General features: G+C 34.8%; 1 protein-coding gene across 4 annotated transcripts in view; it reads right to left on the reverse strand.

Moving 5' to 3' along the window:
* Positions 1–2,168: 2,168 nt before the first annotated feature.
* Positions 2,169–12,538, reverse strand: part of LOC128181699 (protein Wnt-11b-2-like) — a 34,392-nt gene continuing 24,022 nt past the window's right edge. For all 4 annotated transcript variants that reach the window (XM_052850189.1, XM_052850187.1, XM_052850186.1 and 1 more), the window contains 4 exons: positions 8,439–8,671; positions 5,399–5,679; positions 4,802–5,094; positions 2,169–2,937 (listed from right to left, as the gene is read on the reverse strand). In XM_052850189.1, the coding sequence (XP_052706149.1) occupies positions 2,763–2,937; positions 4,802–5,094; positions 5,399–5,679; positions 8,439–8,671 (982 nt within the window). In that variant the 3' untranslated portion in view covers positions 2,169–2,762. The remainder of the gene's footprint in view (positions 2,938–4,801; positions 5,095–5,398; positions 5,680–8,438; positions 8,672–12,538) is intronic.

The following is a 12,538-nucleotide window of genomic DNA, read 5'->3' on the forward strand; positions in this document are numbered from 1 at the left end:
GCGAAACATGTGATATTTTCCTACGCCAATATTACGCCAAAAATATAGTACTTGTTAGATTCTAAACCTTAATTATTTTTTCTATGCCAAGTTGTATTATAGTGAAAAAAGAAAGAAAAATAGACTATTTTAATTTCCTTTCATCTTGATTTACTAAACATTTAATCAAATTTACGTTTGACAAGTCGAAAACCAGAAACGACTCCTTCCTTAATATATATATAATGTTTTAAAATATTCTTGTCTTGAAACTGAATTGACGCTGACTATATAATTAGATAGAATATGAAGCCCTTTACTAAAATTGTAAGATCCATGACCCCCAGGGGTAAGGGTTATTACTTCAGGGTGTGGCCAAAATGGTCATATGGTGAAAATATAAATAATATTTAAAAATATGTTTACGTCTGATGACACTGAATAGAAACCGAGTAACGGACTGCATATTGAGAAAGACCATAAAGCAGGTCTTCTTAAATTAAATTTCATGACACATACGTCAGAGACTCTGGATTGAACGGCGGGGGGGGGGGGGGGGGGGGTTAGGTTAGTATATCAAATGTGTCTAAAATCCTATTCTGTTGTTCTGGTGTTGAATTTCAGTGAAAGAAATTAATGTAAATATTTAGAAAATAGAATGATTCTAAAGTATCATGATAGCCTTGGCCCCATGGGGCATGAGTTCTGGCTTGGTGTGGTGGTGGTGGTGGTGGTGGGGGGGGGGGGGGCTTTAGATATGCTAAGCAAGAGTTGAATTCTCTTCTTAAGAGAATTGATGCAAATTAACTGAAAAAGGCAGACTAGAAATCTTTTTTTCATTTAAATGCCTTGGGGGAAGATTTTTGGGGGTGAGGTGGTGTTGTTAAAGCATGTATACTAGCCATCTTTGTTTATTAATAAAAACATCAACACGTAATATCTATCTCGACAGTGAACAATTTTATGGGAAAATTATTTCCTGTCATAAGAGCCTTGCACCTTTTCAATATCTGCTCATGTACTAATATTATCTGATATTTTGTTCATCAAAGTTATAGATTTTATTGTTGCAAGATTTCGGGTAAGGGAGGGGATGGCCATTGCTATATTTTAGGGTTTTTTTTACTCCAGAATGAAGCTTAATTAAATAAATGCATATATGAAACTCATCGACTGGTATGTGTATGGGCTATGGTACTCAGGTGACTGTTAAGGCCCGTGGGCCTCTTTACCCTAAAATCAGTGGACAGTGTAGAGATCCTTATTTAATTTTGCCAAGCAACGCACATAAATAGAATCCACTCGTAATCTTCAAAAGAATCAAGACAAACAATTCTAAAAAATATAAGGACATTTATTTAGTTCACTTAATAAGATTTTGTGATATTTACAAGAATTCGTTAATATCGTGAACATCTTCACGACTTTCTCAAAAGAAACAAGGCTGAAGTTATCAAGATTGACAAAGGCTATATGTTCTACAATTGCAGTAGTTTCATACACAGGCATTATTTCCAAACGAAATTTCCTATTACGTCATTGTAAGTGTCTGCAGAATTCATTACGTGCAGGCTCTCTGTGACGTTCTGAACATGTTGGCAGGATATAGCATTTGAGTATTTTGATCCAAACCAATGACAAAATGTTTTTTCTACTCTCTATTATTTCGTCAATTTGAACTATGAAGATATTATTTCATCTCCGTTAGAAGTCAAGAATGAAATTCATTATTTTGACCCTGCTTTACGTTCTAATGATATATTCATATTTTAATTTTTGAAATTAAAATTAATACTCGTGTCTATTCGTCCTTTTCATTTGTAATTGAATCCAAGAAAGGAAATCATTATTTATTTATTAGTAAAAGGTTGTCGTGTATGGTCATGTTACACGGCAGAGTGTTTATCAAAAATGTTAAACAAATTTTTAAGATTATTGTAACAAGGTTTGACAACTAAAATACTTTGATTGAACAAAAACATATATTATTATATAAGTTATAATGTGAAATTCTATAACACAATTTATATTCCATCAGCCGTCTGAACATCTACTATCATATACTGGTACAGGGTAGAGAGATTTTTCCATAAAATTTAATGCAATTGAATTTGCATATCAAACCTGGCCTTTCGGTCATTTGAGTAAAATTCAACGGTTCTAGTACTTTTGAGATATTTGTTAACTTGCAGTCAGATTTAAAATACACGTCTGTTAGTCTAGCTACACAGTACTTTAATTCTATTCATAAAATATACCACTACTTGAGAAAACTACCTATTAACAAGTGTCAACTTTATACAGTTTTATATAAATATAATTTCGTATTTACAATATCATTTCAACAATAGGTACATTATGGAAAATTGCATATCAATAATCATATATAAATATATACATACATACAAATGTTTATACTTTTAAGATGGATTTCATCTTGCAGAAAATTGGCAGCATTTAATTGTTCGTCTTGCTAGACTGTGCGCTAGAGCAGGCCGCTACTAGTTTTTTTCCCATCCGTTTTGATTACTAGTAGTGGAAATCTTGCATCGAATGCCAATGTTATGACATTAAATTGGCCATGTATTATCAATGTCACTAGCATTGCAAAACTATGTAGACCTTCAGTCCACAGTATCATCTTGATGACCTGCTTTTGCCATCTTTCTTTCCAACACGGACAAAAAGAAAAGTCTTTAGAAATGCAGGGTCTCTATACGCAGAGAGATGCAACTTTCACTTAGTCCTGAAAATGGCTTTTTCAGTAGTTCAATGAGTATAAACTACCTACAGACATTTAAATGGAGCGTTTTTTCGCATGTTTTACATTTCACATAACAACACCAGTAATATTTGCATTCACATCGTTCCACAATTTTTTTCGTGAAGCTTCTGTAGCCCCGCCCACAACACATTGCATCACATCCGCCCCAACCGGAACTCTCGCTGCTACAGAACCTTAAAGAGAAAAATGAAAATTCGTTGATTACAACATTTAGAAATAAGTGTAGTAGCATGCATATGCAAAACAGAGAACAAGTATAAATGTATGTTAAATTTGTACCAATATCATAATTGCTTTTTTTCATTAAGAAAAGCAAACTTGGAAACTTTGGTTAATTTCCAAGGAAAATCTTGTATCATCTTAGTATCACTTACAAGTGGCTAGCTACCCATTGGAAATTCTCTCTGTATATCTATTTCTTAACTGAATAGTTTGAACCACCGTTGCATATTTTTTTTTACGGATTTGTTTTTTTAATAAAAAAAAATCTACAATTATAATTATTGTTTGCATCGTTACTGAAATTTTGGATCTTTATAACTCATGGTGGTCATAGTGTTAACAATCTAACATCGAACCTCAAACACTATCAATTCTTATAAACTATAGCGCCTATACCCTTCGGTATATTTTTCTATATCTACTATATGCGTGAGCAATTGAACCATCGACCCCATTGTGGCTCCGAATTGGGAGGGTGAAGATACATTATTAGCAAAGTCCTACTTCATAAATTTATACTTTCGCAATTGTAGCATTGATTTAAAATGTATTCAAAAGTTTGGGTGTTATATGGTGTTAAACCTTTCAAAAATCTTGATACCGTTTATATGGCTCATTTCTGACCACAGGAGAATCGGCACAAGCTTGAATCTAATATTTATGGTTACGAAGTTGATACAATAGTTATATTTATTTAGAACATCCGATACAGTTATCTCTATTTGTATTTTGAAATATTTCCCCATTAAACAAACTTGATAGCTCCTCGTCCAAAGATGTTATGCAACATTGGGTTTTAATTGAAATTGGTCCGGTAATCAAAAGAAGATGGAAATCTAAACAGTTACTTAAACAACAACGACGAATGCCAAAGAATTTTGATGCATGCGAAAAAGTAGACTGGCAATGCCTGTCTGATATGCGCGAGCGTACGAAAGAGACAGAGGACCAGTCTAGCGAAAAAGTTGAGATATACGGCTAAAAGTAATTAAAAACTCTATTGAAAAGAAAAGGAAAACTGAAAAGTTCACGTGTCATAAAAATATTAAACTGATTGCTGTATACACGGTATATAAGGGGTAACCCTTCCGTGAATGAGCCGAAGACTGTCATCTCTTTTCTTTTCTATATTTATTTCGTACTTGTTCACATTCTAATGATAGTCATAGTAATTCATACATCAAACCAGAGAGGATTATTTATGAGAGGGAGCTTCTTTTAAAAATCGCCGATGGTATCTCTGTAAATTTCTGTAAACGTTTATTGTAGCTGTGAACCCGACTCTCTGGGGCAAAGAGCTAATAAAGGTCAGTTTAGAGAATCTAGCTCTCTAGAACGAGGAGATAATAAAGGTTTGTTCATCGAGAACTGCACGACGGAATGTCAGTTGTAATCACCATAAAGAGTGTTTGAGACACAATGGATCTGTCTGCGACTCTGGACACAAAGCCCTATCAATTATTGACTATCTGTGAGTCAGCAATAAAGAATAAAAGTTGGAAATAAAAAAGCAGAATGATTATCAGACAAAGTCTGAGACATTCATCTGAAAGTTAAACAAAACGTTCCAAAGTATGTCGCAAATAAAATTACCAGGCAAATATTATAAGCCTTGCAGAATGATAAGCAGTTAGTACAGAATAGTATTTCTGTCAGTGGACATACAGTAATGATTGTCGAAAATTATGTCATTAAAAGTTTTTTTTAAATGAATTATTTAAAAATGTTTCGTGGTTATTATAAGATTCTTGCTATACAGCAGGCAAATATCCAATGAGCACTAAAAGTTACTTTCCCGTTTTTGAATTAACTTACCTTTCCTGGGTTCCCACGGAACCTGTTTTGGGATCCGGACTGCAGTAATCCGGAGATTTTGTAAAATAAATAAGAGATTCTTTTGACACACTCTGTACATTTGACCTCAATGGGACAAATAAACGCTTGTTTTTGCGCTTTTTTCTCTGCACCTCCACTGCATTGGCGTATAAATTTTTTAAGGTTGTCCCAATCACAGAAAAGTCCGGAAGTGACCTCCAACAAGTTTTGACGGAGCACGATCCCGACACACCGTGACACTTACAAGCTGTTGTCATGCTCTTAGCAACCATCTGTAAGATAGACACCAAAGCGTGAGCAATCGGAATCATAATGTACATGTATTGACAACAATGGTCAAATAAGGGAATAAAATCCTTTTCAAGATTTGCAATTATAAGTACAACCAAATAGAGTAAAGGTTTTTTTTCAATCAAATAACAGACAGACTATAAATCTTCTCATATGGTTTATCAATTAAAAAAAACTTTTTGTAAGATGAGAATTAATTCATCTAGTTTACAATTATACTGTTAATTGGTCTATTCTCTTCTGATTCTGTTAGTTTACTATCTAACAATTAATCAACAAACCTACCAAGCGACCAACAGCATTATTATGACTATTCATCTGAGACTTTTTTGATTTCCTTATTTTTCCTTTTTTCATTAATTCCGCATCAGTGAATTGTTCACTAAAGTACAGTCCGTATTTTAAATCGTCCCCGCATCCTCCCCACTTGAAGTCCTCGTGGGGTGGATGATTGGGGAGAGCTCCACAGCTGCATTTTGTTGTCACTCCTACGCTACACGCACGTGCGATGGAATGCACGAGAGAGGCTGATGAGATCGCATACACATACGCTTGCTCTCGAGTACCTGTGGATAGAGAACTATTAATAAGTTCCAAAACAGTGCATCAAAAATGTACGTTCATGAAAAAACTAAAGGGAGGACCGAGTTGTGCTTAAATATCACATTGGACCTTAAATAAAGATACCAAGTTGATTTAAAATCCTTACTCTCTACTTACTTTCCCTATCTTTCTCTATGCATCTCTACTGATGAAACTCTGAAGTATATTCACAGACCAAAATTGTATAGCAGTTGGTCAACCGCTTCACTTATTCATTATCTTCTTAATAATAAGACATGATTTTTATTTCTTGATGTTCTAATGATAAATATTGTATTTTACGACAAATGTTTTCTGGTATTGCTCCAAGAGCCCGCAATGCCTGGCCCGCCTTTTGATATAAGTGAATGTTTTATGAATCCAACTTTCGTCTGAATGACACAAAGCAGAGAGCACCAGCAGAAGAGAGATCTTCACAAATAGTCTGAAATGACACCATGCTTCGTTTTATTCACAGATTAACAAGACCCAGATATCCCACCTCAACACCTAGCGGAAGATAAAACAGTAAACTAAAAGTCGAATACATCACGGGCGGCTTATCTTCGACTTGGTAACAATATAAATCAGGCAAATGATACAGCGCTAGTTTTCCATTGGTAGATTTATGTGTCCTGTCTCTCGCAATTTGGATGTAAATTCTTTAGAGATTGCTGTTCTGAATATTTCCGGTTCTTACCCATACCCTTAATGAAATAAAAATTTTAAAGTCAATACGGTGGAACAATTACAGACTATACGATTAACTAAAAACATATATTTGCTTGTAATTTATATTCAGAATTCAGATACCGGAAATATTTTACCCAAACAAACGCTAGTATACAAATGTCAATGGCGTCCTCGTCGGCAGATTGGTTTAGATCAGTGTTAATAGAGTATCGACGATTAAAACACTCAACTTAAACCGATTTTAGATTGCAGGTCAACTTCCTGGTACATTGTGCACCGATTACAGCAAATATATAAACCTTTGATCAGTGTTTACTTTATAATAATTACGTTTTCTCATCGTATCTACCACTGCCAGCAATGAAATATCAAGCATTTCATATGAAGACTACATATCAATTTGAACGATAACGTATGACTTTAAAAAACCAATCATGGACGGTCACTAAAATACCATGACATTTGGTAACAGTGCCAATTTCAAATGTAACTCACTTTGCAATAATTCGAGTCTGGAATCTAATTTTCGAAATAAAAGATTCTTCTCCCCGTGAATGCAGCAATTTTATCCCCGGTTTTATGGTTAAACGTGAAGACAAGAACTCCTTGAATTTAAGACAAAGCTATCATTAAGAGATCGTCTTGCTTTTTGTGATTATAAGGAGACTGAAATGAACATGACACCTTTGGCACTGCAATTTAAAATCTTTCTCTGGTACGCGCGCAGGAAAAGTCTATCTTCATAAAGAAGTCGGTGTCACTTCATGGTTCCAAACATTTTTGTTTTACTTTCTCTTTCTTCATTATTCCTATAAAAATCCAAAATCTTGCAGAGAGACAGAAATCACAGACAAAGAGACAGACAGAGAATAAGAGAGATATTTACATAAAACTATTAATTGAAATAACATAATGGGCTTGGGTTGTTGTAATGCAAGATGTTTCACACCTTATTTCAAATGAAGACGGGACGCATCACCCTCTTTGTTGGCAATGCTAATATATTTCATGTATGTTTGTCAGAAAAGAAGGAAATGTTCCATTTTGTGACTGTTAAATTATAAGGCAGAAGATTCTTTCTGCTTCATAAACTGCATTAAATGGAGGGTATAGAGTTAAATAATTTCAGCACGTTTATCACTCGTTGCTGAAAGAGAAGTAGATTGACTACACGTGTTACTAGAATAGATGGTTTAGATAATCATCAAATATGCATATATATTTAAACAGACTAACTATAAATACATATGAATTTCCATTTTGGACGTATGTCAAAGCAATAAAGCAATAATAATTAAGGTATTATGGGGCATCTGTATTTATTAAAGTGGACAAAAGTACATTACAATCAAAATACTTTTACCGGAATTTTTAATATATCTAATATGTAACAAAAAAAGGTTTTTAGTTTTTTGGAAAGGTAAAAATTTTTAGCCCCATGGAAATTCGAACTTGCAGATTCGTGGTAACCGCTCTAACACATTGCGCTGGGGGTGGGGGTGAAGTTCCTATAACTGTTAACCTATTTACATGTTCTCAAAAAAGTGTGGGGGGGGGGGGCAGCTCCATAATATTTTACTTTTTATATGTAAATTTACCCCCCCCCCCCCTTTCCAGAAATCTATGTACTTGAAAGTCTTTATTTTTGAATGAAATAGTATATGATGAATTATTGAGATTTTATCTCACGTTTAAATAAATTACTCTATTCTAAAATACTCTGTTTCCCCTACATTCTTAGCTACCGTAAAATGCTGAGCCAGGATCATACTATTTGGGCAGTGCACTTTACTCATTAATAAGATCGCAATGCGAAAATGCTTCTTTTAGTTGCTTACACATACAAGTAAACACTGTCTATGTTTGCGCATATTGTCCCAATAACAACACATTAACTTTATTAAAATAAATTTAAACCACATGTGGTAAGATTGCCGCTGAGTGGGACATTTCTTAATATCAAAAATTGTCCAATGTTCACTAACTCGAGTGTAACTTGAAATCTACAGAAGCTTGAAATCCCAGGCTAAACAATATACATGTATGTTACCTCTTGTAAGATCACGTGATAGCTTTGGCGTCCTTCGAATGGACGAACAGTTCCATCTTCTGTCTGCAAATTGTCCTTGACATGTATCCATGGCTACATATGCCGCATGTGACACTGTCCCCATAAGGTCTAGATTTTGTTTACACTGTTTGCTCTGCTTTCCAACCATTCCTAGAGATTTGGAACAATTCTTATCGTCCGTCCAGGCCTTCTGCTTGCTCTGGTACAGGGATCTACAGAAGAAAATACCCCAACCCATTAGTAAACCAAGCAAACGAACAATTGAAAGTGATATTAGACTTTTAATGATTAAAAAAACGTCGTTCTTAACACGTAAATTTATCATTATAAGGAAAAATATGTACGTCGACTTTTTAAAAGATCTTTCGATTATCGGATGTCATCGGGAGCATTCCGGTATATATTACCGTTATCGACTTTTAGTATGTATAAGTCTAATATAATTCATGGTTTTGCCAATACTTCTTGATTGATAATTGTGTTTTTAACACACTTCAAGCTTAAAGTGAAATGACAATAATACCTAACAATTTAGAGAGTTATACAAGTTGATTCGCTGACTTTAATGTTAAACTGATAAAACCGTACTTAAGCAAACATAATTCAACAGTTTTTACCTGATAAGATAAATGTTTTTTTTGCAGATGTAGCTAATATATAAAATTAATAATGAATTACAAATGTACAAAATTTCAGTGAGTTTGAGTCATACTAGGTAAGTATTTAAAAAGTTAGAGACAGTTTATGTCGCTAAACTATACATATACTTCTTCTTGGTTGAAATATTAGTCATTAACACTTTGGTATTAGGAATTTACCAAGCCGTATATGGTCTAAGAACAGAATCAGTGTTAAAATATAATATGCATGCATACAAGTAGGTGGCGTTGAACCGGAAGTCGATGAAAGCACATTTATTGGCGCAACGAGGATTCCTTTAATTCCTGTATATAAGTAAACTCAACACCTTTGAAATTTGATCAAGTACTGTTTGATTTGATTAAATATAATAAAAAACTCAATAATGTACATTGTTCAGCCCGAAGTTTGACCCGAAACCTTCAGGCTGGTACACTATCCGTAACCCCTCCATAGGAGCAGCCCGACCTCCTCACGTTGTACCCTCAAGATTCCAGTGGTACATTATCGGTAGCTTGCTGGATTAAGACGTACACGGAGTCACGGACTGCACAAAAGACAGGGGATTTGTGATGGTGCATTAATGTGTGTCAAAGGATTAAAGCGCAATTCTTATGAACTGTAGCGGCCCTGTTGTTGCATACATAATCCCGCGTGTCAACGCAGCCTGACATTACACAACATCCTACCCAAGTCTGGTGTCAAATCAAAGCCCGGTGTTAAGATGGTGCGCTGGGAAAATAGTTGGGGAATTTATTTTAATCCCGAAAAACACGAGATTTTGAGAAATAACTAGTCATTTAACGAAAGAACAGAGGGAAAGGGTGACCCAGAGGTGGCGTGGTATGTACATAGTATTAAAGTGTTTCAGCGATCAGCTGGAAACTGTGACCTAGATGTCGATCTCTGTACAGGTGCAAATACATCGACTGTCTGGTATAGCATTATGAACTAAACCAATCTTTGAAAAAAGGCATATCATGGGGAAGGGGGGATGCAAAGTTTTAGACATATTCTTTACTTTTGACATTGGCTGGTAATTACACGAGTTGTGACTGATGTGGTTTTATTCATTGTTCCATACCGCAGACTCAGAACACATCAATGTCAGTCAAAATTACATTCTTTTTAACTCTTGTTGACTCCTACCAGACTTCTGGCTGGTTACATTCTTACAACTCTAGTTTTCAACTGTTGTCATAAATAACAGTATTGTGTAAACTACAAAAGGTAGGTTACACACAGAACATTTACACCTCCTATTGACAATGTGAAACACTGTCCAACATGGCCACCTATCTCAATGCAGCCATCTGTAACCGGATACAGACAAGATAACACTAAATACCTAAATCGGTGACTGAACTCCTATTATATCGCAGGCATCAGATTTAAACTACGGACATGCACCGTAGATATACGTGACCCTATTGTTACGATGCGGCTAATTGAGGTATTTTATGTCAAAGAGCTTACTTGACTATCGGGGTGGAGAATCTTCCTGTAGTGGATAAAGATAACGATGAAAATTCATCTCTGTCAGTAATGACTTTTTGACAAAGACTGGCAAGTAATGAACATGTTTAATATTTCCATAGTAGTCAAAATACACACCGACTCGCACAAAGACACTTGGACAATTTATCAAAAAAAGAAGAAAAAAAAACATACGACGCAAATCTATTTAATTATTCTTTTTTGGTATTATTACATGTATGAGATTAATATACCAAAATCGGCGTTCATGGAAGTATTTTGCTATAATTATGAATGGATGTTCATGTTCACACAGACTGTTGATATTGAAATGCTGCAAAGCATTGCTAAGGCCTTCATACAGAGATCATCGACTTATAAATCAATGATAAGATGAAAGTCATTAACTGCATCTTCCTGCAGTGTTTAAAGCTTCATTAATAAGCTACAATCGGTGCACAAAAGACATTGATCTTGATTTTTTTTAAACACCCTCTAGGAGTTTGCATCGTTTTCATCCGAATTTGACCTTACCGATAGTTCTATTTCATTAATGTTTAATGAGGGAGAACTCGATCACTATGTCTACCGGATTCAAGTCGGTTAGTAAACCAATCATACCAACCGGATAAACGCATAAGCATTCATTTTTATTACTTTATAAAAATGTGTATAACTTACCATAGCCGACAGATGAAAAGTGTCCCCCAAAGGGTTATTTTAATGTTATCATGAAATGCGCTTTTAACTGCGAAATCGTGTGCATTTCATGTGCATCTTAGATGGAGAAAAAAAAGCGAGTGCGTAAACCCACGATCACAGTGAGGATCCGTCAACAACTGTTTTAAGAGATAATCGGTTAATTGGGATGATATTGCAGATCCGGGGCGATAGAGGTAACGGGATAGCCCGAGACCGTAGGACGAGTGAACACGGACAGAGGGTGTTATCAAGGCCTAAACTACTTCAACAAAATATGGGTACTCGCATTGCTATCACGCCTTTGGATGGAAACAATATTTGATCACAGTCCGTAAAAAGAAATAATTTGAGATGAAGAAAACAGTAACAGGTCACGACCTGTGGTGCATTGACAGCCTAACAAGGATTTTAAAATGTACATGTACAACGTTAGCAGTGTACGGGTTAGCAACGAATACTAGTAGTTTAAATGATACACTAAAAGATGAGATACTTTTTTAAAAAGTAATATACATGTAAGTATTAATCACAGTTATGATCGTGCAGCAAACGACATCCAGTGAACGATACTATGATAAACATCTACATGTATTATGTATAAACATCTTCATGTAATATTCATAAAAATATCATTATGAAATTATCGGAGAAATTAGAAAATGATATTTTTTATACAAATTAAACAATACCTTTTTTAGATTAATAAAAATTTAATAAAGGAAATGAACGGCGGGGTATGTTGAGGAGAGGAGGAAAGAGGGTTGTTGCTGATTTAAATTGCCAAAGGCACCAGAACAAATCAGACTTTAGTATAGAATCTATTCGTCGGGCTGGCACTGTATAAAATTGATTTATGTGGGAATTTCTGGAAGATAAACCAGGTCTATTTCTTTAAAAACATGATGTTAACAAGGCTTCTCATGTGTAACGACCATGAAGGCACTGATTAACAAATCAACTCAATTGTGTTCAAGACTTAGCTATTTTTGTGGGGTATTTTCATGTCATAATTCTATCTTGTTTTCTTGACCTGTGCTTCGTTTATGGGTGTATTTAGTATCGGGTTAAACAACTTGTATAATTTTCAAATTTATGTTTTCAAAAAGATATTCTTTGGTCCTTTGGAAAATTCAGTTTCATTGTATAATCCGTATTGCATAACACATTTCACGTTCAGGTTCAAATAAAGCCTTTCTACCAAACGCTCTTCTTGAAAGCATCTGGTGAAACAGATTTATGCAAGCAATTTTTATTACTGGGAG

Source organism: Crassostrea angulata, chromosome 4, assembly GCF_025612915.1.
Source record: "Crassostrea angulata isolate pt1a10 chromosome 4, ASM2561291v2, whole genome shotgun sequence".
Classification (NCBI taxonomy): Eukaryota; Metazoa; Mollusca; class Bivalvia; order Ostreida; family Ostreidae; genus Magallana; species Magallana angulata.